Below are 25,996 nucleotides of genomic sequence, written 5' to 3' on the forward strand. Positions count from 1 at the left end.
GAGCCTGCTTCTCCCTCTGCCTGTGTCTCTGCCTCTCTCTCTCTCTGTGACTATCATGAATAAATAAATAAAATATTTTAAAAAAATAAAATAAAAAATAAATGTGTAGCTGAGGCAAAATAAAGGTGGGATAGCCTCGTGGTTGAACCTGGGGATTCAGGAGCCAGAGTGGCCTGGGTTAGGGGGTAGTGCTGGCCACTTCGTACGCTGGCAATCACCAGCTATCTGCTTAAGGGCCCCATGATTCTCTCTTTGAAAAAAATAGAGCTTAAATAATAAGGCCAAAAATAATGTCTACCTCTTAGAGTTATTACAGAGATTAAACGAGGTAATATTCGTAGAGCACTTAGAACAGAACCTGGCAACCAATGAACACTATAACAACCTCCTTGTGTCTGCCCAGGCTTGGGCTTTAGGACCACAACAGAAGTGTGGGTGGAAAGAGGGGCATCCCAGAGGGCTGATTCTATGATACCAGATGGGCAAAACTCGGGGTATGAGGAGCGAGCCACATGGCACACTATGGCCACGGGTCATCCTGGAAGGGACCACCCACATCCCATATTGTCCACTCGGGCCTAAGGACAGGAATGCATCTGGTCACACAGCAGTTTTCCCTGAACCCTCAACGTGGACTCTGAGAGCCAAGCGCAAAGAGAGTGTCTGTTCCTCTCTCCAAGGCCATCACAAACTGTGCTTCTGCTAGACTGCCAGGAAGCTTCGAGAGAGAGTACCACTGAAAAGCAAGGAGACTCACATCATGAACAAAACCAATCAGGATTCCAGCCGGGGCATGAAAGAGCAAAACACATGACACTAGCCAGGGCAACATTTTCTGCCAAGGATTCAGCTGGGGTTTTGTTCTTCATTCTTCCTACTTGCCTGTTTCTTTCTTTCCTTCTTTTTCCTTCCTTCCTTCCTTTCTTCTTAAAAAAAAAAAGGAATTATAAACATTATTGGTATCTCCAAGCTCAAGTACCTTCACACCAACACAACCAGCAGAAGAGTGGGGTATGCAAAAAGACCACCTAGCGTCCTCTCCATTTTAATTACTTAAGCCATTCACTGGATCAACCACATTAACTGAGCACCCACTCTGTGCCAGGCACTACTCTAGGCATAAAATACAGGTGTGAACAAAACAAGCAAACACACATGTCGTCCTGACACTGTGGTCGAAGAGATGGACGTGTGCCTAGCACTGGAGACCAACCAATTCCCCAAAAGCAGTCTTCAGATGTTCACAAGGCCCTTGAATGAGGTTCACGTTGCTGCTCTTGGAAATGTCACTTGGGGTTGTGTTAGAGAATTACAAGCCTACTTCTATGTGAACCACCTTCACCATACAGGCACAAACACTTGAATCCATGTCCCAGGAAGAGCGGACTCCTAACTAGGGATGTTTACCCAAGAAAAAGGAAGACTGGGGGAAGGGGGTGTGTACTGCCATCTTCATAGAGAAGTCTTCTTTGTCTTCCAGAAAGATACATTTCCTAGGGGTTGCCCCACTGGATATGCCTCATGCCAGGAAGTCAATGCTGGCTCTCCATAAGAAGTAACAAGAGTTCCTAAGAACCTGATAGACCGCTTCCAGGAATAGAGGGAGGCCCAGCTCTCTCAATGCACATGTATGGGAGGAGGAGAACTAAAACACCCCCAAGTCCCTCCCACCCGAGAGATTCTGTGAGTTTAAGATGCTAAAAGCAAGCAATCACAGGAAGCCGTTTGCAGATAGCATTCTTACCTGACAGGAGAGTGTCAGGAAAATGCATTTTCACCCAAAGCTGTTGTATTTGAAGGTGCAGATGTACACTCACGGCTTGCATGAGCGCACCCACCAAGGGATGCTGAAATCAGAATAGGGATGGAGAAGAACACACCTCCACAACCTGACAGCCCCCCATCCCACAGCCAGGCTAACGGACCAAAGCAGAAACCACGAGGGTCACCCAAGGGAGTCACCCAAGGGAGTCACCCAAGGGAATCACTCAAGATCATGAGGACTGGAAGTGATTCTGCCTCTTATCTCAGCTCCCAGGAAAACCCTGAAGTCGGCCTCAGGCCCTGGTGTCCAGCTGCTCATGCTGCAGCAAGAGGGAAAGGTGGTGAACCTTTTGGGTTGTGCCATGGTCTATAACAAAATTCTCAAAACCCAAAGAGAGAGAAAAGTTCCAAATAGAAACAAGAAAACAAGAGGGGCAATTAGCAGTAGCCCCCCAAGGGTATTTAAAAGGGACTTCAAAGCAGCCTAATGGTCAAGCATCACCAACTCAGCAGAAATGGGGGCAGGCTAATCCCAATCAATGAAACAGGAGTGGAAACTGTAAAACACTCTAAAGGAAATGCATTTTTACTGCTTCCCGGGCCATTGCAGGATTACAAACTAGGCTAGGGGAAAAAAAAAAAAAAAAAAAACAGAAATTGATCGTTGGAGAGCTACTTCATTGAATAGATAAGAATGATTTGTAATTAGCATGCCAATCGTCTATGGAAGAGCCTGCTGGAAAAATCTGTCCTTCCGCATGGTATACGCGCCCTGCGCAATCTTTGCAGTCTTGTCTGGGCCATTAATCTGTTCATCACAGATTTTTATCCGACAGAGGAAAGAAAAACAACCTCACCCAGGTCCGATTTGGGTAAATTCGGAATTAGCAGAGTCTGAATCGATGCAGTTTAATGAAGTTACAGCAGGACAACTTCAGGAAGGAGAGAGCCAGAGGGAGAGAGCAAAGGAACACAACCCAACAGAAGTGAGGAAGGATCAAAAGGAGGACAGATGGGAGAAACAAGCAACAGTGGACAAAGACACCAAGAGGAGCAGAGAAGAAACATTTTAATGATGGGACTTGAAAGAGGGAGAGAGAAAAGCCGACAGATCCTCTGCTAGAGACCCGGTTTCCTTCAGGAATGCTTGAGGCTGGAGGGGGGAAGGTGCTGGCATAGAGGTGGGCAAGGTGCTGGCTGCTGATTATCTGAAAACAAAGAAGCCGTGTGATTGCCCAGAGCATCAAGAGCCACCCCAGTCCCAAGTCTCAGGAAGGGGGATCATGGCCCAGGGAAAGTTCAAACAAACTTCTCTCGAGATGCAGTCCAAAAAAGAGAGAGAGAGTGCACAGAGAGAGAGTTGCTAGTCTCACAGGGTGGCTGGGATCTTGATTCTTCCACCAGACCCGGAGCGGCCACAGGGTCCCCAGAGGTGGGGATCGGCACCTGTTCCTGCCCAACCGCCCAGGGGTGACAGCAAGGGTCTGCGTTCCCAAGACCTCCACAGGGAGGGGACAGGTAGGCTCTGGAACACACACCACTTAGAATGAACAGCCGCTCCTCCTCCCCCTACGAGACCTCTTGGGTTCAAATCCCTCCTTGCTGGGGCAGCAAGATCGAAGGAAGATCGAAGAGGAAGAGGGGGCATGGTGGAAAGTGTACTTCCCAGAAGAGGACATTTGGCTCAGGGAGCCACAAATGTGTCCAGAGGACAGATGTCCTAAGTAATGAGACTTTAATGCTGGAGCTAATAGGAACAGTACACGAGACCAAATGCCAAAAAAGCAAGGAATAATGAGTGTTTGGGAAGGCTGCAGAAAGCAGCGACTCCTCTCCCAAGCGCTGGGGAGCAGGGCCAAGGCTGTAGCCGCCTAGGGCCGGGCTGGGACTTGGCCTCCAGGGTCTCCAGGTGGGGACGGTGGCCCTGGGCAAGGAGGACCAAGGATTCTCCTGTTCCTTTGAGCAGTGTGGGTCTGAGCGAGGGTAGGGACTGGAAAGGGCGCCCAGGAATCAGCCCCCTCCCTGTAGCAAGCCAAGGAAGTTGCTCCCACAACCCCCTCCATCAGGTGAGTGCCCCTCTCTGGGCCACCTGGGTGGCTCAGCAGTTGAGCATCTGCCTTTGGCTCAGGTCGCGATCCCGAAGTCCTGGGATCAAGTCCCACAGGGAACCTGCCTTTCCCTCTGCCTGTATCTCTGCCTCTCTCTCTCTCTCTCTCTCTCTCTCTGCATCTCTCATGAATAAATAAATAAAATCTTTAAAACAAAAAAAAAAAAAAGTGAGTGCCCTTCTCAATCAGGGACACTGCCCCGGTGCCGCAGGCCAGGGTGTGCGAGCCCTGCCACTGACCCCCACCATGGCCGTGACCGCCACCACTGATCAGGACGACAGAAGCTTGGGAGTAAAGTCCAGGGGTGCTGAGGGTTCCCTGGGAAGCCTTCCTTGGAGACTGCCTTTCAGGACAGAGGCCCCGAGGTCACAAGAAACAAGAGAAATCCTTTGGAAAGACTGAAGAATTAGGAAGCACCAGTGAGCTGGCGGGAGCTCTGTGTGCCCCCGTGCGGGGAGGGGGGTGGCGATAAATGGAGCTCTTCGGGAGCTGGAGGTCTCAGTAATTAAAACTGGGAATGGCCCGAGGTCCATCCTCACGCCCCCAGATCACTTCTCCCTGGCACCTCTATGACTCTGGAGCTGGGACTCTGTGCAGAGTTGCCCCAGGGATCTGCCAATACTGTCAAGGTTTGTTGTTTTTGTTGTTTCGCCCCTGGAATCAGGGTGTTTTGCTTTGCTTTCGCGTTTCCACCTTTTCTTCACGCTGCCCTCCCCATCCTCGGCCAACAGAATCCATTCTTGACAACAAGCCTTTGCACCACCCTGGTGGCTTCATGCCCTGCAGGCACTGTGAGCGAGGCCACCAGCCCGGTTCTGCGGTACCCTGGTCTGCAGGGCAGCAGGCACCCCCATTTCTCACCGTGGCAACGCGTGCCAGGGCATGGGGCAGAGGGGTCTTTGTTTTCTCAGGGAACCTGAGCATCACTGACCCGGTTACATCTGGGAAGGCGAGAGCTTGACTGGCCCCCAAAGGAGATGGAGGCTGGTGATGTTCTAGCTGTGTGACCTTGGGGAAGTTACTAAGTCTCTCTGAGTTGATGCCCTCGTCTGTTCAATGGGCATCTCTCCCTTGAGGGTAAAGGAAAGATGCAGTGGGAGAGTCTGTCGAGTACACGGCAGGGCTCTGGGCACAGAGCAAGCCCTGGAGACGGGAGCGCTCCCGAGCCTCTCCCTACCACCTCCTTTGCTTCATCCACGTGACCTTGAGGCCTCCTCTGAGGCCTCTGGCCCTCCTTGGCGCCAGCTCTCTGCAGGTGCACAGGAAACAGGGCTGTGTAAGCATCTGGGAAACAGGTCTCCCCCGATCCCGACCTTTGAGCACAAGAAGGGGGATTCCCAGCCACAGAGCCGAGCTGACTCCTCCCAAGTGTCCATTTGGTGTCTGCAGGGGCCAGAGGCTGTGTCCCAGCCCACGTAGTGGGGGTGCCACCACCTGTCAGCTCCTGATGGAGAAGAGCAATGCCAGCCCCCGCTACAGCAGCACAGTGGCTGCTTCTCCAACTACATCAAGGAAAATTTAGTGACAAACAGCACCAGTGGCCCCTTATCACCTGCCCCTAAAATCAGCCCACCCCATGCTCACTCCACTTCTGTGATCAATCTGGTACAATAAGTGCACTCTTGGTGGGGGGGGGGGTCTAGGGACACAGTAAACACACGGACCACGCTCACTGGAAGCTCCCCACCTCCCTGCGCGTGCAAACATTTCTGCCTCATTGATGGCTGGCTGGCCCCAATGGGGACCTCACGTGAAAGCCAGACTGCAGAGGTGATGGCATCCACATGCACCGGAGGGAGGCCGAGATGCAGCTCCAGCTCTGACCCCACGCTCGGCCGCATGCATCCCCAAGAAACTGGGTCCTTCTACCCTCAGAATCAAATTAGGTATCTAAATTGAGCTATCTGTCTGCTTATCTGGTGAACAAATGTGGGACATTCTTTCTTTTTCTTTCTTTCTCTCCCTTTCTGGGCAGTTATTTGAACTCTTTCTGGCTCATTCGACTCCTTTCTTGGAGCAGCTCCTCCACTGTCTGCCCCGACACCCCGACAGGACATGTGGCTGATTTTGTCGAGGCTGGTTATATCCCTCCACGTACAGGGTGGTCCCTGCAAAGTGGCCACCGTGGCAAGCCGGGCTCGGCTTGTGCAGGGCCGGCCGCCGGTTACTGGAACGCCTCTTCTGGGCTCAGCCTCTGGGGACAGCTGACGCGGCTCCTAGGAGAGCAGCTCTCATTACTGGAGGCACTCGTTCTCTCTGCGAATAACTGGCCGATCACCGAGTCCATTCATCGTCCCCAGCCCCGTGACTTATCGCCACTTACAAGAATCAGATCTACCCCTAAGAGGATAAAAATATGTACCATTACAGTCAGAATGACATGCCACGGGCTCTGAGAACACTTCTAGGAGGGGAACAATGGCCACATTTTCTGGAGAAGAGTCAGCACAGGGCCTCCCAAGGTGACTGTTCAGAAGGAGGACACATTAGGATACGTACATGTCCTGGTTCTTTCAGAGTTACAATCAGGTACATTGCAGGACACAGGCCCCAAGTTGCATACCATAGGGATGAGTCCCATAGAACGATGGGACCTGAATTTCCAGCTTCATTAGCCATCCTTCTCTAGACCCCTCACCTTGTACTCACCCTGTCCCTGGGGGAGCATGGTCCAGTGCAGAGAAGGGGGAATGTCAGAGGGAGCCATCCTGGAGGACAAACGTGAAATCCCCCTGCCCCCACCCACTGGGCCATGGGGTGCCTGGAGGTCTCTGGTGGTTTCTAGCAAACCTGAGACTCATTGAACCTGGTAGATGTCAGCATCCCCTTCCACCCCTCCATCTCCGGGATGGACAGAAAGCATCCAGAGACCATATCCTGAATTACAGAGGTCTGCCCGTGGTTTTACTGGGTGGTCCATTGCTGTGGTTCACAACTTTCGAGCTTGCACCGCATCCCCCTGCTTCGATGGGCTGTGTCACTCAGATCTCACTAAAGGATCGTGCTTAGATCAGGTTGGTGCCCCTCTGCAAAGGGACATGGAGGAAACTGCGAAGAGGATCGGCAGAGAAATGCTTTTAGGGGATGGTTGAACTGAATGAGGAATGATCCAAATAATGTAGGGAAGCAAGAAAGGGGAGAAGGCTATCACTCTCATCTCTCAACATCTGGAAGTTATCTGGCGGCGACTAAGAAACGGGTGTGTAAAGCCATTGTAGGTGCTCGCTGCACACCGGCAGAAGCATGCATGGGCCCAGGATGCAGCCTCTGCCCCTCCAAACCTTTCACCCCTGTTTCCTCAAGGGCTTCGAGGTCTAGCTCACCACCTGCTAGCTGGGGACCCCTGGCATTGTGATCTGGCCTCCCTGGGCATCGCCTCACCTATAAAGTCAGGAAGTGAGACTACATGGTTTGCCCATGACAAAAATTCTACAATTACCCTGACTACAAAATAGTAAAAAGAATGGTTGACCCATGAACGAAGCGGTGGGGGGCGGGGCAACAACCCCCTCCCCATGCAGGTGAAAATCCAAGGATAATTTTTGACTCCCCAAAAACTTAACTACTAAGAGCCTCCTGCTGATCAGGAGCCTTACCAACAACACCGCAGCCAACCCGTACTCTGCACGTTATGTGTCACATATGCTGTATTCTAACAATAAAGTAAGCCGAAGAGAAGAAAACGTTAAGAACGTTTACTGTTTACTGTTTACGTTTACTGTTCTGCACTTTATTTATTGAAAGAAACATCTCAGGGCGCATGGCTGGCTCAGTTGGGAAAGCATGTGACTCTTGATCTCAGGCTTGTGAGTCTGAGCCCCACGTCAAGCACAGAGCCTACTTAAAAAAACAAAAGGTAGAATAAAACTGAAAAAATAAATCTGCATAAAGGTAGACACGCGCAGTTCAGACCCGTGTTATTCAAGGGTCAACTGTGTTACTCTGCGTTTTCAGGATGTTTTGGTTTTACTTCTAGAGATAAAAGAAGACTAGACCGGGGGTGGGAGGCTGGGGGTACATGTGCAATCTATCCTGAACAGGGGTGAAATAAGCCGAGGGTCAGAGAGCCTCTGAGGGCTTGTGGGTAAAAACCCTTGCATCAAGCCGTCTTCCCCATCCGCACTACCTTCTAGAAACATGAGGTCAGAAATGTGACTCAGGGAAAAATAATGGGCTGGAGTTTCCCAAGACAGTGAAATGTTGAAGGGGTGGTAGGTGGGGATTCACATCAGAAGATATTTTAAAAACAAATTTAACCCAGGCTCTAATAGAATCCATCAGAGCCCCTTCCACATTGCCAATCTGAGACACTTTACCCACAAGCTCAGAAGGCAATTTTGTGGTTCAACAGGGTGGACGTCTTCAAGGGATAGAACCAGTATCGTTAAGTAAGACACAATGCGCCTGAATTCACTGTAATTTAAAAAAATGGATTATGCAGCATGCTGCACGGGGCGCGGGGGCCAAGGAGGGAGGTGAGCGGCGACGTCCCATGGCCAGCGGCTGGGTGTGCTTTCCAGCCTGCCATGGGGATTCTCACTCACTTTTGGAAAGGCGGCCAGAAAAGTGAAGATCTAAGGGCGATCCATCCCACTGGGTCCCGGAGAAGTCAGGCAGTGAGAGGGGAAAGGCTGAAACCTGCTTAGGTGCAGCTCCCTTCTATTCTGGATCCTCCTCGGGCATGTCTGCCCAGGGCTGGTGAATTAACCGCTTTCCATCAGCTCCCGTCTTCGGCTGTCTGAACCACTGCCTCCTGCACAACTGATCTGAATCAACTGCAGAATCAATCTGATCTCTTATTAAAACAGGTTGAAAACAGTGAATTGGACTTTTCTCCACCTGTGTCTCAGCAGCCTAGCGCTGTGGGGAATCTCTCGGTATGTTGGCAGCAGATTCCTCCTAAGGAATGCGCTCTGAGCCTGGGGTGGGGCTGTGGGTGGTGAACACAGACACGGGTGCATGCCTTCTGGGCTGGGGCGGGATGGGAGAGGACACAAAGGCAGCAAGCGACGGCCCAGGCAGGACTATCAAAGTGCCAGATTTCTAAAGAGTAGTTTGCACGGCTGAGCTGCTAAATCAAGAATGAGCTCTGCTGGCCTCCTGTGTCCAAGGTAACATCCACCTGAAAGGCTTTAGGGATTTGGTTTGAGGCATACCTTGCCCACGGCAGGTGAGTGGGGCTCATCTGTGCAATGAAGGCATTTGCATGTAGCCCAGGACCTGGGCACATCTGCTTCTCATCCCATTACCTTCCTCCCTTGTCTTTGCCTCTATCTTCCTGGTGTCGTTCTCTAGCCCCTCATCCAGGAGCCTCCTTAAATTCTTCTACAATTTCACTCCTTTCCCTACGTGCATTTTTTTTCCCTTCCAAGGCAATAGAAAACACGCAAGGCTCAAGACCTTCGCTCCAAGGCAAGACGTTTTTTTCCCCTGTCCTTCCAACTGCTCTATTTGAAGTAAAAAAAAAAAAAAAAAGTTGACTCTCTGTTTAGATTCATTACAGTGAGCTCACAGTGCCTCAAAAAATGGGAGTGTCTGGGGATGATGTGACAGTTCTTGCCTGGGAACCTAGGAAGAGAATTCACGAGATCCGCCAGCAAAGGGGTCCTGCTCTTGAAGTTGATGTGGTCTGTGAGCACAAAACAGGCCTCTTTGGGTTTGCCATTAATTTCTAAGAGGGGGAAAAGTGGAACAAAGTGTTCTCTTGATTCCTCTGGAAAGAAGCAGAGGAGCCTAAAGACAAAGGGCCCTCCTAATGGTTGTAGGGTCACCTCCTGACACTTTTTCCTGGTAACATCTGCTGAGGTTCCTCTGCCTGAAACCCTGAGCATGACCCCCACCCCCACCCCCACCCTAAATTCCTCCATCCCCCCCATCCCTGTACCGCGGGAGGACCCAGGGCATCCCTGGCTGTACCGCCTACACCTACAACACCCTAATAGTTTCCCGCCCCATCAGCTAAGTAGCCATTTCATAAAAGATCAAAAAAAAAAAAAAAAAAAAAGCCAGAGTTTCTTGCTTGGAGATGCTCATCTCCAGGACACTAATGAATCAACTCTAGGTGAGGAGGAGGAAGGAGGTTTGAATGGTTTGAATGGGAGACAGCTCATTCGGGGCCGTTTCCTGGGAGAAGATGGACAGCCCCTCATGGAACAAACAGCCCCAGGAAGCACCACAAAAAGCGCTCACGAAGCATTAAACTCGGTGCATGCCTGTGGTTTCTCAATTGAGTCTCAGCACCGGGAAGGTGACTGGGGGAAGGTGAGGTCGAGATCCGGGTGGGAAACGGGGCCCCGGCTGGCAAAGGTGGGCCCCCCCACGCCCAGGGGCTCCCCAGATCCAGAGCACGGCTCGGCCTCTGGTCCCTTTGGTCTCCTCTGGCCATCTCTTCCTCCTCCCTGGGGTCCAGCTGATGTGACTCTGCTCATATGGTCGAATCACCAGAGAGCAGAGAGTCTCCCCTACGGACACTGGCTTCTCCTATAGAAACAGGATGGCAAGGTCTAATCACTTCTGGAAAAGACTAAATCTGCTCTTCCCTGCGGGGGCCAGAGCAGCAAAAGGAAGCCCAGCTCTAAGGAATGTGTGCCATGGGCAGGCGCAGGGCTGACCAGCCTGGGGACATAGGCGGAGGCAGATGGCTGATCTCAGGGCAGCAGCCTCCTTCCTCCTCACCCCTGCCAACCCTAACACAAACATCCCCTTCAATGAAGCATCTCTCCTCCCTCGGCCCCGGCCTCTGCCTGCCCAACTACCATCTCCAGAGAGAGGATCACACGTTGGAAAAAAAAAAAAAAAAAATCCTTCACCTTTTCAGAAAGGAAACGTCTCTGCTGAACTATTTCAAGGCACATGGAACCTAACGCACGTCCCACTTCCTCCGTGACCCCTGGAGAGGGTCCATCCTTTCTTTTCCCCACTCTCCTCCTGGGGAAAACTCATTAGGTGGGACTATTTATCTCTTCTCTTTTTCCTACTCGGGTTCCCAATGGGACCATCTGCACCAAACACTGCCTAGAATGGCAAGCTGTGTGACCTCTGAGGTGGGAGCCAAGTAAGACCAGTGGTGGTAACACACCCAGGAGAGTTGGGGAGCAGCCTGGGAGGGGAAAAGTCAGGATGGGATGCTGTTGTGCCTGAGTCATCCAAAGCTGGATGAGGAGGTGCCCTCCCCTGCCCCAAGGTCACTCGTGGAGTGTCCTCGAGGGACGGCGGCTCATGCTCTGTCCCCTTCCCCCAAACAGAGTCAGGCGTCGTCCCCTACCTAACAAGCACCAGCGTGACGGTTTCCAAAGCACTGAGCAGGCAATGCTACAGCTGTTGGAAGAGAAGCTGTGAACTGAATAAAATCAGGAGGTGAATTTGAGGGAGAAACATCCCATATTTACATCCTGGCCTAAAGCTGAACTCATCCCCCATCCATGGATCGCTTCCTTCCCCGGCCCCGAGGAGAAACTGCTCCAAAAGCCAACACCAGTCACTGAGCCACACACCTGTACACAAATGAGTCACCCTAGTTTGGATTTGGGGGAGGGGTCACGGTGATACAGAGGGGGGCAAAAACACTCAGAGGGACCATGACATCTCCAGGGTCAAGAGCCAGTAGAACAGGCCAGGGACAGCATTCAGAGCCCATCAGTATCCTGCCAGGTGATGAGGAATACATTTAGTAGGAGGTGGCAAGATCAGGGCAGGGGGGGTGGGGGCTGCGGGGCTCAGTCTAAGAAGACAAAGGCTCAGAGAAGAAAGAAGCCAAGAGAAAGGTTTGTGGGAATCAACCAGCGGGAGGTCACATAGTGGCCAGAGCTGGGGATGGGGGGGGAATGGGAGACCAGGAGAAAGTGAAGAGGAACAAGGCTCTGGGCCTGGAGGTAAGCAGAGGAGGGATAAGGACCAGGTACATCTGCTTCAGGAAGGTGCTTTCCCCACTGGCTATTCCTTCTCTGCTTTGCAAGGTGAGCCAAGAGGGAGAACCCTTCACCAGACCAGACCCAAAGGAGACACGGGGCTGAGCGCACACCATTTGTCACAATTCCTCCATCAGTGCCCAGGACCAGCCAGGCACAGAATCTCATCCTTCAGGATAAGATGGGGTGGGATGGGGCCCAGTGGTACCTTGGGGTAGTGGGTGAGGATTATTTTTTTTAAAGATTGTATTTTTTCATGAGAGGCACAGAGAGAGAGGCAGAGACAAAGGCAGAGGAAGAGAAGCAGGCTCCCTGCGGGGAGCCCGATAAGAGTGGGGGCGATCCCAGGACCCCGGGATCACACCGTGAGCTGAAGGCAGATGCTCAACCACTGAGCCAGCCAGGTGCCCAGCAGGTGTGGATTATAAACGGGTCTGCTTTTGGAAACACCCAGTTCTGACCCTCAAATATGTATGTCAATACTGAAATACCCACACATCGTGTGCTTGACTCAGTAAGACCTGCCAGGGAGTATCATCTTTTCTCAACATCTTCAAAAGACGAAAAAAAAAAATCATGCCCAGAAATTTCTATCTGCCTTTTTCTCTCTTCATCAAGGTACGGCTGATTAATGTCCAACAGCAGCAAGGGGAAGAAGGCTTTCGGGCCGAAAGGATAATAAGCTGAGTGTAGAGACGAGCTTATGGTGTATAGTTCAGGGTAGGAGGGGCCTGCTTGGCTCACTCAGAAGCAGGACTGGTCTGGGGAAAGGGGTCGGGAGGGGGTGGGGGGTCCTGGTCACCAGGGCAGTGCCCACACCATGTGCCAAAAATGGACACATGTCCCGGGGCAGGATTTGTTCCCTGAAAGACTCTGCTGAACCAAGTCCAGCCATCCATCATCACGAGGGGACTGGAAGCAGAGCTAACTTTGCCTCCCCTGGGTGCATCGTTTGCTGACTTGTGAGGAGAGGCCGGTTTCCTCTTCTTGGGGCTCTGGCTTCCCTCCGGACTCACTGGGAGCCGGGGTGGTGGGCTGGGAGGCAGGCAGGGTGGGGCCGGGCGCTACCATATCTTGAGCTCTCGGCATTAAGTTTTGGGAGGAGGCTGTCCCCACCGCCCCCCAAACGTGAGCAGGGAAAAGGCTGCCCACCAGGCTTAACACAGCAAGAATGTTAACTCAGAGGAGAGTTCTGCCCACAGGGTTTTAAAGAACAAGTCCTCCAGTCTCGGCCGGAAAATAAGCAGCCCACTCGGGCAGGAGGCAGTGAGGAGACACCATCTGCCCTTGGTCAACACGGAATGGATAAATCTCCACCCCTTCTTACCCGGGAGGCATCCCTTCTGCATCACCCCGGGTTCCACACCGAGAACATCCAGCTTATGCTAAATCACTTGGTACTCCCTCCTGTAGGCTTCCAACATTGTGCAACATCCCACACCCGAGAAGATGTGCCGCTTAGACTCAAAACACCAAAGGTTACGAGGAGCGTACCCCAGAGTGCCCACTTTGTCCTGAAAGCCGAGCCCGGGGCCCCCACCCCTACCCCCTGATCCGGGCTTACAGGATTTGTAAAATTCTTAGACTCAAACTTCATGGACTCCACGGCTCCTCACTTTGCCCGGTAATCCCCCCCGTACCACCAAAGCACGCGTTCTGGACTCTGAAGAAATGGTGAGAAGAAGCAAGCCGGGATTTAGCTGCCAGTCAAGGGAGCAAGGGAGAAACTGGTCTTAGAGGGAGAGTCAGAGCGAGGTGGTGGTACCCAGTGTGGAGGAGACAGGGGGCCGCGCACGTTAAGAGGGGCGCGGTGGCGGGAGGCCGGGGCCGGGCACCAGGACCGGGCACCGGGACCGGGCACCGGGACCGGGCACCAGGACCCGCTCGCGCGCTCGCTCGCCCTCTCACCTGTGAATGTTCATTTCCCGCGGAGGGCGGTGGGCCTTGTCATAGGAGACCTTGGCGAAGACGCCGGCCACGATGACGAAGGCGATCACCCCGCAGGTGATGTAGACGGTGAAGTTGGTCTTGTCCTTCTCCGGGTCGTACTTGTTCTCGGGCCCCGGCGACACCACCTTGGTGCTGGGCGTCTGCACCCACACCGGGCTCTGGTAGTTGGTGCACTGGCGCTGGTCCAGCTTCTCGTGGCGCTTCTTGCAGCAGAAGCGGTAGTAGCAGGTGCCGCAGCAGTACAGGTAGCCGCTCTCGCTGTTGTTGCACTCGAACTCCTTGTCGTACTGGCCGCTCACGTCGTAGTAGCCCCAGCACGTCTCGTAGGTGACGGCCGCGCTGGCCGCCGCCACCGCCCCCGCCGCCCCCGCCGCCCCCGCCGCCGCCGCCGCCGCCCCCGCGGGCTGCCCCCGCCGGCCCCCCGCGTCCGCGCCGCCGGGCGCCCGGGCGGTGCCGTTCAGCTCGCGGCCGCCCCGGGCCAGGGCGCCCCCGGGCCGCCGGCCCCCGACGGCAGCGGCGCCGGCGCTCAGGGTCCGGTTGGCGGCGCGGGCGCGGGCGGCGCGGGCGCCGGGCAGCAGGTGCAGGGACTCCAGCGAGAGCAGCAGCAGCAGCAGCAGGAGGAGGCGCCGCAGCGCCATGGCGGGGCCGGCCGGGCTTCCGCGGCAGGCCGAGCTCGAAGGCGGCGGGCGGGCGGTCAGCGGCGCCGGGGCGATGGCGCCATCGAGGCGCGGGCTGCTCGGGCGGCTGGGGCGCTCACGCTGCGCGCCGGCTCCGCGCTCCCCCTGCGGGCTCGGCGCGCCTCCCGGGCAGCCCCATCCCCCGCCGGCGGCGGCGCGGCTCAGGCGGGACCCGAAGCGCGGCTCCGGGCGGCGGCGGCGGCGGCGGCGTGGTCCCGTCCGGGCGGGCCCTGCGGGGCGAGACGGGGAGCCGGTCACGGGGCGGGGCGGGGCGGGGCGGGGCGGGGGCGCGCAGCCCTCGAGGAGCCCGGCCCGGCCGGAGGGGCCCCGCGGCCCGGCAGCGCGCTCCCGCCGAGGGCTGGCTCTGGCTCTGGCTCCGGGACGGAGCGGGCTGCGGGGGGGCGCGCGGCGGCCGGCCCTCACTCACTCACCCTGCCCGGCTGCGACTGCAGAGGCGGCGGCGGCGGCGGCGGCGGGAGGGAGGGAGGGAGGGAGGGCGGAGCGCAGCGGCCGGGGCGGCGAGCCGGGAGCCGGGAGCCGGGAGCCGGGAGCCGCCGGCCGGCCGCCTGCACTAGTGCCGGAGCGCGTGCGGGAGGGAGCGAGGGAGACACACGCACTCACACCCGCACACGCGGGAGCGCCGCGCGGGGAGGGAGGCGGCGAGGCGCGGCGAGGCGAGGGAGGGAGGGGAGGGGAGGGGAGGGGAGGGAGGGCATCCGCTCGCCGCCGCCCACGTTACCCGCCCGGGCGCCCGGGGGAGGAGAGGGGCCCCTCTTCGCTGCCCCCCGCCCCCCGCGGCGCACTTGGAGCTCCGCGTCCCCGGAGCCCCGGACCCCGCTGCACCGAAACGGCGAGCCCGCGGCGGAGGGGAGCGGGGACCGGGGGCCGGGGGCCGGGGGCCGGGGGCCGGGCCGGAGGGTCCCCTCTGGAGCCGGCGCGCGCGGCTGGGCCCCGCCTCCGCTGCCTTTGCCCCGTGCGGGCCGCGGCCAGGGTCCCACCTGCCCCGAAGCCCGGGCGCTGCGCTGCCGGAGCGGGACTCCGGGGATCTGCGAGCCTTTGCCTCTCCCTAGTGGCGGCGCGCGCAGCGGAGGGAAGGCCAAACCCATTGCTACAGGTTCCTAAACTGAGACCAGGGGTCCAGGGGCTGGTCCGAGGTCCTGGGGCTGCCGGCGAGCTGGGCCTGTGCTCTCTTCCCCGCGGGCACTCTCCTCTCCCCCTCGCCCCACCCCCGCCAACCGCACTCCCGCGGGCACAAGACAACCCCAGGGCTTAGGCGGGTGGCACCTTTGATTGCTTCTTTCCGGAGCTTTTTCCGGAGCACTGGGTTAGAAAAGCTGCCCGAGCCCCTAAGCTTTTAAATTCCTGTACTGTAGGGGAAGGCGGGGCGGGGGGGGGGGGGGGGGCGGCGCAGGGACGGAGGTGTTCCTGTGCGCTTGCTCATCTGATCCATGGAAAGAAGAGTCCCGGGTCTAACTCTAAGCCTTGAGGCCACCCCAAGAGGGAGTCCTAATCATCATCTTTGGCATGTGTCCACGGAGGAGATGGGGAAAATGAGAACGGAAAGCAGGGGCCCCTGCCAAAATTCTGCCCGTGTGTCCTGGCCTTTTGTTGCAAGTGCCAGTATGCTCCGTTTGAAGGCAGGGGCAGTTGTCAGAGTGTGGACAGTAGAGACTGTCCCGAGGTTGTCCATTAAGTCTCACTCCTGCCGGGTCCAAGCCCCGGATTCCCCAGTGCCAGAAAGGCAGAGAGGCTCTGCTTGGAACTCACGGACCCCAGATTCCAGACACTAGAGGCAGATCCTGAGATGCCTTCCCTCCTTCTTCCTCGGCACTTCTTCCCATTCTCTCAGCCGCACCTCACCTGCCACTCTCAGTGCTTCTGTCAAATAAACAGGTGTGGAGAGCCTACACTCCACCAGGCACTGTGGCAAGTGGCGGGTAAAAGATGAGTAAGCCAGTTCCCCTCCATCGAGGAGGGAAGTTTGCAGAGAGCTCCGAAGGCATAAACAAATGTTTTCCAAGTCCATGGCCATGTCCCATGTAAAGATGGGCTCGGAATGCTCCGAGAGCACAGGTGTCAGGCTCCTCACTTAGCCTGGGGAGGGACAAGGTCAAAGGCAGCTTTCTGCGTGAGTTAATGAGCAGAACCTTGAATGCATAATTAAGAATTAATCCAGCAAACAAAGGGGAAGGCCACTCACAGCAGAGACAAAACCGGAAAGACAGGGAGTCGTGGGGGTACGGGGGAGGGGGTGTGAGCAGAGGTTCAGCAATTGAGCATAGATTCCCAGGGAGTCTTCCAAAGAAAGCTGGCAGAAGGGCATTGTATCTCCTGCCAAAGAACTTGAATTGATTCTACAGTTGATGGAGAGCTCTTGGTGGGTTCCACTCAAGGGGAAGCCACGGTCAGATTTACACATTAGCTGGATCTCTGAGTCAACAGGAGTAAGGAATATTGCCTGGGAGAAGAGCAATCTGAAAGCTCTTCTGATGATCCAGGTAAAATCGGACAGAAGGCTCAAGTAGATTTTTGGTAGTCGGTGCCCATTAGCAGAGATGGCTAGCATGGTCAGAAGAGCTGGTTCATCACGGCACTGGCAGTGGACGTGCTGAAGTGCCTTTAAGAGCCGTAAGTAGAGTTGTTCAGCACAAGAGCTTCAAGCTCAGGAGAGCAGATAAGAAAAGCATATGCGTTTGGGAATCCTAACGTAGGCGTATCCTTTTGGAAATCATAAAAACATATTCTTGGCCTTTATACAATGTGCAATCTTTTTCAAAAGATCTTATTTATTTATTTGAGAGAGGGCGAGAGTGTGCACTTGAGCAGAGGGAGAGGGAGAGAGAGAATCAGAAGCAGATTCTCCACAGAGTACAGAGCCAGACACAGGGCTCAATCTCATGACCCTGAGATCCTAACCAGAGCTGAAATCAAGAGTCAGATGCTTTACCCACTGAGCCACCTGGGTGCCCCACTATGGGTAATGAATTCGTTTCCTTCCTTTTCTCTTCCCTGAGCTTTCACCTCCCCTTCTTTATTCTAGAATTGCCGATTCCTCATCTGGCAGCTTCTAGCAATAAGTAGAAGCATGTCTTCCTCGTGTGGGACTCTAACAAGACTTGATAAAAAAAAAAAAAAAAAAAGACTTGATCAGTGGTACTGAGTAAGGGAAATTGCTTTGGTTCCTTAGATCACCCCCACACACAAATGTGTTCTGAACCCATGTGCTCACAGATGGTAGCATCAGCAAACCCACAGAAAATAATAGTATCTCAGAGTTAGGATCTTCAAGTTTATTCATTCCAACCCTTACTGCAGTGCATTATATGCATATTTTTCTTAAGTTTTACTTATTTATTTTTTAGTAATCTCTATACCCAACCTGGGTCTCATACTCACTACACCAAGATCAAGAGTCCAGCTGAGCCAGATTTATTTTTTATATTATAAGAAATATAATGCAGAGATGTATTATATTTCTTATAGACATTTCTAGCCTTCCTGGTTTGCCCTTTCGTAGTTGACCACGTTGGTTGCAACCAACCAATATCCATTTGCCTACCAGCATCTATTTTTCTCCTTTCACCTGGTTTCACTACCTGAAGTGTTGACAGTATGAAAGTGTCCTTTCTCTGTGCGTTGAACTCATTAAAAAATGCTAGAGGGGATCCCTGGGTGGCGCAGGGGTTTGGCGCCTGCCTTTGGCCCAGGGCGTGATCCTGGAGACCCGGGATCAAATCCCACGTCAGGCTCCTAGTGCATGGAGCCTGCTTCTCCCTCTGCCTGTGTCTCTGCCTCTCTCTCTTTCTCTCTCTGTGACTATCATAAATAAATAAACATTTAAAAAAAAATGCTAGAGAAGAGTTATCTTTTTCAACACCTACACCAACTTTAAACAGCCGGTCCCTAGGCTCAAGAAAAAGCAACCCAATCTCTTGGGGCTCTAGAGGGTAAATCCCAATTGGGTTAAGCCGACCCTGGGAATCCCATTCCCCTGGGACCCATGATTGGTTAAGAATGAACAAGTGATCCATTTCTGGCCAATAGAATGTGAGGGAAGTATTGGGAAAGTCTGGGGAAATTTTCCTTGCTCTTAAAAATTGTGGTAATTCCTCTACTTTGAGTGCTGTTTTTGTGACTGTCCTGACCTCGCAGGGAGGTGTCGGGTGGGGAGTGGGGGAACCAGTTCTTAGTATCCAAGCTGGTATTGACTCTGAGAGTCATTAGTGCTGCTCGATGCATCTCTCTGCCTTCCAGGCACATAGTAGAATGGCAATTCCTGGCCCATTTGTGAGTAGGAAGGCCGACAAATCGTGGGCAGAAATGATGTATGTGATTTCTGAACCGAAGCGTTTAATCACCACTTCAAGACACTCTAGAGTTCTCATTTTCTTCTGGCATGGTGATCAGCAATGTTCTATGTGGGAGGGGCTTTGTCAACCTGTAAGTGATAACAGTAGGGACAGCCCCACAGTTAATAAAAATGGTGCCCAGCCATGGACATGAAGTAAAAATATACTTTTTCTCCTTAAAGCAAAAATATACTTTTTCTCCTTAAAGCTATTGGAATTGGATCTGTTACCGCAGCGTATCCTAGCTCATCCTGATTTATACACTGAAGATGATGGATGGAAGGATGGAAGGAAATTACTGAGCCACTCTTGGAACTATGCCCAGGGCTCTCACAACTCTGGTCTTCCAGTAATGGGAAATAATTCAATTCCCTTTTATTGAAGCCTCTTTGAATCCAGAGTTTCTCAAACATGCAGCCCAAAGCATCCTAATGGATATATCATGTCTTTTCCGTCTCTGTTTTGACTTTTTCTAGAGTTTCTATGCAACTTTGTGCTAATCCTACCACTTCTGTGGAATTCGGTGTCCTCCTCTAAAGTGGGGAGCTAAGTGGAGGGAGGGTTTCTAACAAGCAACCTCCATTGTATCTTCCCACTTTGAGTGCTTAACATGGTCCCCAAGTATAAGCATGGCCTTGTGGCCCTGCATGATCTAGTCCCCTTCTATTCTTCCAAGTTCCTGTTCTACCCTTCTCTCCCTCCAACCGCAATGGTGTCTTTGCTCTTCCTCAAAGCCTTTGCCTTGCTCACTGCCTGGAACCCCACTGAGCCCCAGTGGATGCAGGGTTTTTTCTCCAACCTCCCTACATGTCTACTCAAGCATCACTTATAGAAGTTCTCCTAAGGGACACCTAGGTGGCTCAGTAGTTGAGCTCTGCCTTTGGCTCAGAGTGTGATCCCAGAGTCCCGGGATCAAGTTCCACATCAGGTTTCCTGCATGGAGCCTGCTTTTCCCTCTGCCTGTGTCTCTGTGTGTGTGTGTGTGATGAATAAATAAATAAAATCTTTAAAAAAAAAAAAAAAAAAGAAGTTCTCCTAACCCCGCTGATGAAAATGGCACAACCACTACACCACTACCCACAATTTCCTCTTCCATAGTGACGACCTTCTCCTTGCCACGATGCATCATAGCATTTATCACTAATTGCTACACATTCATTTAGATATTTTTTACAAGTTCTCAGCGCACCTGGCTGGCTTAGTCAGAAGAGCATGTGACTCTTGATCTTAGGATGGTAAGTTCGAGCCCCACATCAGGTATAGCGATTACTTAAATAAATAAAACTTCTAAAAAAGATTTTTTAAAGATATTTATTTATTTATTCATGAGAGACACAGAGAGGGGCAGAGACCTAGGCAGAGGGAGAAGCAGGCTCCCTATGGGGAGCCCGATGACGGACTCAATCCCAGGACCCTGAAGGCAGATGCTCAACCACTGAGCCACCCAGGTGCCCCTAAAAAATTTTTACAAAATAAAAATTCTCTTTTCACCTTCCACTAGAATACCCACTCCTGCTTGAACTTTGCTGCTGTTTTGTTGACTGCTGTATTTTCAATGTCTGGAACAGTGCTTGGCACACAGTAGGCTGTGGTGGGCACAGAAGGACACATCTCCAGCTGTCAGCTCCTTTAGGGACACAGGCTTCTCCAGGAACACAGACTTCCTTCCCTTAGTGGCCCACATCCAATGACTAATCAAGTTGCAAGTACAAAGGCCTAGTTATTTTCGCCCAATGCAGGCACTCTGATGGGCCATATTTTCTCCAAAGGTCCAGGCTCCCTGTGTTGGACCTGTGTTGAATCTGCACAATCCTGCTTCCTCCCCTAAAAAAGAGCCTGTCAATGTTTGTACCAGCATCTGCTTCAAGAGATCTGACCACACACCATAGGCATTCAGGAAATATGTGTTGAATGAATGAATGAATGAATGAGTCTATGATCCTCCAAGTTCCCTCAATGACATCCCTAAAAATGATGATACGGCTTTTGCTTTAGGACATCTAGTGACAAGTAAGAAACGATCTCCTAAGGCTGTCAATTCCAATGTTAGATAGTTCTAATGGTTGAAAATGGGAATACATTGCATGTTATTATTATTGCTGATAGGCAAATCAGTTTATTGGTTCATACTGAGCTTGTAGTTGATTAGAGTCTTTTTCACACCTGCACTAGGTACGATGACTGCTGACATCCATGTGGAACACTTCGTAGATACTTTAGCTGATTTTATGGAGCTGAGCCCATGATTCCAGCTTTTTGAGCATTTGGGGAACTCATCATCCTATGTATTATTTCTCCCCACATCCTTTCCCCCTTTTTTGAGCCAAGGTCTCAAACCTTGGCTACTGACCACTTGGGTACTGACCACTACTGTCATTCCACAGGGTCTGCATGGGATTCCACATGACCCAGATTTAAGCCTAATAACACATCTTAACTCCTTATTCTGGAGACTCAGAGAAAGTAAGCCAACGGCGGAAGCCCATCCAATCAGATGAACCATGGGACTTGTGTGGTCAGGACCAAGAAAGATGATTACTCTTTCCCCTGGGAAGAGGTAAATATGGCACCATGATAACTATCTTGCCCTGAGAAGGGAGAACCCACAGCCGCTGAGGTCCCCACAGGAAGGCAGAGAAGAGAACCAGCAGGATACTGGGCTGAGCCAAGAGATGGAAAGAAACACAGTCTTACTGGCACCATTTGAACCTTGAATCTAGCTTAAGCTGAAGCCTGCCAACACCTGCACTTTTATGTTACCTGAGCCAATTTATCCCTACATTAATTAAGTTCTTTTTCACTGGATTGTCTTTCTGCAATTAGAAGCATTTTAACTGATATAGCTGATCCCACAGTTGATCCACATGCCTGAAGTCTTAAGTTGGAAGAAGTGGTTTTGCCCTCCTCTGAATGATCCCACACATGGCAGGTGAGGACTGGAAGCTGAGGTTGAAAGAAGCAGGACAGGTCATGCCTAATTAGAATTGTGGCATTTTAGAATTGAATGGACCCAAAAGAATTTATGTCCTCTGGACTCTTCTGAGCCTATTATCTGGTCAGCCAGGCATGTGAGCGTAGAAATGACCTCATATTACCTCTACAGGTAGCCTGGCCTAGGATCAAGTCATCTTTGCTTTCATTTATTCATTTTTTATCATTCATTCTATCAGTCTTTCAATGAATATTTAACGCACCCCTCTAGGTGCTAGTTAAAATATGAACAAATAAATTATGCTTTCTGACCTGCCATCCAGAGCCCTGTTTGGGTACTCCTAGAACTACCTTCCTTCTACTACATACCAGATTTTATCTACTGTTTGTGTCCCTCCAAAATTCATACGCTGAAGTTTAACCCGCCACATGATGGCATTTGGTGGTGGGGTCTTTGGGAGGTGATCAGATTTAGATGAGGTTATGAGGGTGAAACTCCCACCCCCAATGGAGCTTATACACTTATAAGAAGAGGAAGAAGGGTGCCTGGGTGGCTCAGTTGGTTAAGCATCCAAGTCATGATTTTGGCTCAGATCATGATCTCTGGGGCACAAGATTGAGCCCCACGTTGGGCTCTGTACTAAAAGTGGAGTCGGCTTGAAAGTCTCTCTCTCCCTCTGCCCCTCCCCCCAATTCATGCTTTCTCTATCTCTCTCTAAAACAAATAAAATCTTTTTAAAAAATAAGAAAAGAAGGAATACATGAGTGGCTCAGCAGTTGAACATCCACCTCTGGCTCAGGTCATGATCCAGGGGTCCTGGGATTGAGTCCCACATCAGGGAGCCTCCTTCTCCCTCTGCCTATGTCTCTGCCTCTCTCTCTGTGTCTCTCACGAATAAATACATTTAAAAAAATATTTTAAAAATTAAAAAAAGAAAAAAGAAGAAGAAGAAGAGGAAGAGGCTATGAGGACATAGCAAGAAGGCACCATCTGTAACCCAAGAGTGATCTCTCTCCAGACACCAACACTGCTGGCACCTTGATCTCATATTTCCAGTTTCTAAAACTATGAGAAATAGACTCTGGTTCTGTAATACAACCAATTGTTGGTATTTTATCATGGCCGTTGAAACTAATTAGGACACCAGAGGCTGAGAGGAAAAAGTACCTCTCTGGGAGGACTTCAGAAATGTTCTCTCCACTAGCTGAATATCCAGTAGCTCCCTGGGACACAGATTCTTAAAGGTAGGTCATGAGCTACACTGCCAGGAGGAAGCCTTAGCAGATTCAAAGGACCTCGGGAGATACTCTGGAAACATAATTGAAGAGTCTAGCGTGAAGACCACATAGGAGCTCAATGTCTTAACAGCTTCTTTTCTCTCTCTCTTTTTTTTTAATATTTTATTTATTTATGCATGAGAGACACACAGAGAGAGGCAGAGACACAGGCAGGGGGAGAAGCAGGTTCCCTGCAGGGATTCCAATGCGAGACTTGATCCCAGGACCCCAGGGTCATGCCCTGAGCTGAAGACAGATGCTCAACCACTGAGCCACCCAAGTGCCCCCTCTTAACAGCTTCTTGAGAAACATCCACCACCACCACCACCACCCCCTGCCTTAAGGGCCTGCTCTCCTATTATGATCATTTAGAACTATTAAATGTGATTTTATCCATATTTGTTGCAATCCTATTAGCAATGATAAGGGAATGTGTATGCACTCTTATACTTTTACTTCCAAATGGACACATTTAGCTACAGGGCATTGGATTCAGTCAGTCTTGTGGCTAGAACGGGTTGTAACCATGTCTCACACTATGACAGTCTTCTTCCATGCCCATGGCAGACATCAGTAATCAATTATGGAACCCTTTCCCATGGAGACCAGTCAGGGCCTCAGAAAGCCCTTCCATGCACAAAGCTCCACATGGCCAACAGGGTTTAACTGGAGTTGGAATGAGTACAAGGATATAAATCCTATTTGCCTAACAGCTCAGTGAGAAGCTACAGAATTGTCCAAACACAGTTCTATCACTTTATATAGAACATGGCTTGAGAATTCTGTTTCAATTATGCAGCCTTATTGCCCCAAACTGAAATATTTATGAAAGGAAGGGGGTGAGACCATGAGGGACACCAAGCGTCATTGGCTATTATTTGCTTTTTCCCCTGAAAGATGACTCTGATTTACGACTAGAGGAAATAACACATTGGGGTTAGTTCTTCCTCAGAAACGTGAGATGAAGAGTGTGCCCAGCGAATGCCAAGGATAATCACCACACAGCCACTCGCAGATATTCATGTGCAAATTCTGTGCATCACTATTACATTTTCTGTTTGGTTGGAATTTTTTGACATTTTATTCAAAACCACCATGAACTAACCTACAAAAATATGTTTCCCCATAAAACTGAGCACATTAAACATAGATGTGATATTTTCTTGGCATAGGATTTGTACCAACCAGCATTCTGCATCAGTATAAACTCTCTTCTCTTCCTTCTATGTCCTACCTTTTAGTCAGTGCCTTTTGTGTCTATTTTCACCAGGGTCACCTTGAATTCTGTGTCCGACTTTCACAACATGCCATAGTCAAAAGTATCTTCAGTAGAATAAGTACACAGGATTTAAAACACACACACACACACTAAAAAAAAAAAAAAGGCTGGTGTGGCTTTTCTTTTTCCTTTAAAGGAAAAAAAATTGAATTAACTAATTGGATCTAAGTCACTGATCTAATCTAATTGACTGAGCACAAATTGGTCATTAATACAGCCAAATGAATAAACAGCAATTCTTGATTCTGCATCAAGATGTAGACACTATCTGGATGGACCATCTGTTGGTTGGGTGCCAAGCTCAGGGTAAATCACTGAATAGACAAATGCCATCATTAAAATAATAGAGGTAACTGGGCTGAAAAGGACCAATTTTGTGATTGTTAACTCCTATCAATTTTCAAAATTACGAATTTGATCCTGGAATTACTTTCCAGTGGACAGACATCCACGCTGACCTCCTGAGCCTTAAACAGGACACGGAATAACCCCCACCTGCAGACATAACCAGGGCTAAGTTAGGGCCTGCTGGGGCAGGGGAACCCATGAAAGGAGGGAGGCTGGCCCAAAGATGCTTGGCAAAGGAATTTCTGGAGATACTTGGCCAGAGAGCCCGAGAAACACTTATTCAACCTTAGCTTGATGGTCTGGTTTTCTAACTTATTTTGCAAATCTTAGCTCAACACCTGGTGGGCCTGTTCACTATAATACCTTCCTGTTCATTCCCTAACCCCCAGGCCCAACTCCATCTCCTAGAATCTCAAGCTTGGAGATGGGAAATGAACCTCCTCCAAATCCTTCTCCAGGAGGAGTCGCTGGAGGCTGAAGGACAATGTCGTGGTGGTTTGGTGACTGGACAGTTGCAAATCAAAGAGAAAACCCAGGACCAGGGGCTAATTCCCACTGGGCCTAGTGTGATGAGGGCCAATGCCCACTTGGCTTCCATTAGCCTAACTTGTTTTGTTTTAAGATTTTATTTATTTATTCATGAGAGACACACACACAGAGAGGCAGAGACACAGGCAGAGGGAGAAGCAGGCTCCCTGCGGGGAGCCCGATGTGGGACTTGACCCCAGGACCCAGGGATCAGGGCCTGAGCCAAAGGCAGACGGTCAACCGCTGGGCCACCCAGGTGCTCCTAGCCTGTGTTATTCTCTCTGTGTCACGCTCCTCTTTTGGTCACCATCACCACCACCACCCCAGACAGATGTCATAAATACACATACTACGTGGGTGGCAAATCGTCATGATTGCAAATATCTCATTGAACATCATTTTTATTCTCTTTTCTTTTTTTCTTTGACTGTCCTCCTCGTCCTGCAGTTCCCTATCCTCTCAGGTTTTTATTTTCCATCAACGTGTTCTCATTTTTGCATCTACCTCCACCTCCCACCCCCAGGGTATTTTTTTAACACATTTAATTTCAGGATATGCCATTCCCTGTGAGAGAGAATGTATTCCGAGAGAAGGGAGGAAACTTGGCAAAAGAACCTAGGAGTTTGGTTTCAATTCTTATCTTCAGGTTGCTTATTGTCCTATTTCAGAGTTTCCTTATTTTTGCTCGATCACCTTCATGGAGCTGATATCATGGAGGACAGTAGTTCACAACCTGGGGACGATGGGAAGTTCAAATTATAGCAAAATTGTGTGTGTGTATGTGTGTCTGTGTACGTGCTATTTTTAGGACACATTTCATCAGACAAGCGAATTCAGACGCTAGGAGAAAAAAATTAGAACATTACTATAGGACGAA

General features: G+C 51.3%; 1 protein-coding gene across 2 annotated transcripts in view; it reads right to left on the minus strand.

Moving 5' to 3' along the window:
* SHISA6 (shisa family member 6) overlaps positions 1-14,410 on the minus strand; it is a 277,698-nt gene extending 263,288 nt beyond the window's left edge. Inside the window, exon 1 of one of the 2 annotated variants that reach the window (XM_077892624.1) lies at positions 13,688-14,410. In XM_077892624.1, the coding sequence (XP_077748750.1) occupies positions 13,688-14,367 (680 nt within the window). In that variant the 5' untranslated portion in view covers positions 14,368-14,410. The remainder of the gene's footprint in view (positions 1-13,687) is intronic. The other variant, XM_077892622.1, reaches the window with a different exon arrangement.
* Positions 14,411-25,996: the final 11,586 nt, after the last annotated feature.

This window comes from Canis aureus, chromosome 3, assembly GCF_053574225.1.
Source record: "Canis aureus isolate CA01 chromosome 3, VMU_Caureus_v.1.0, whole genome shotgun sequence".
Taxonomy (NCBI): domain Eukaryota; kingdom Metazoa; phylum Chordata; class Mammalia; order Carnivora; family Canidae; genus Canis; species Canis aureus.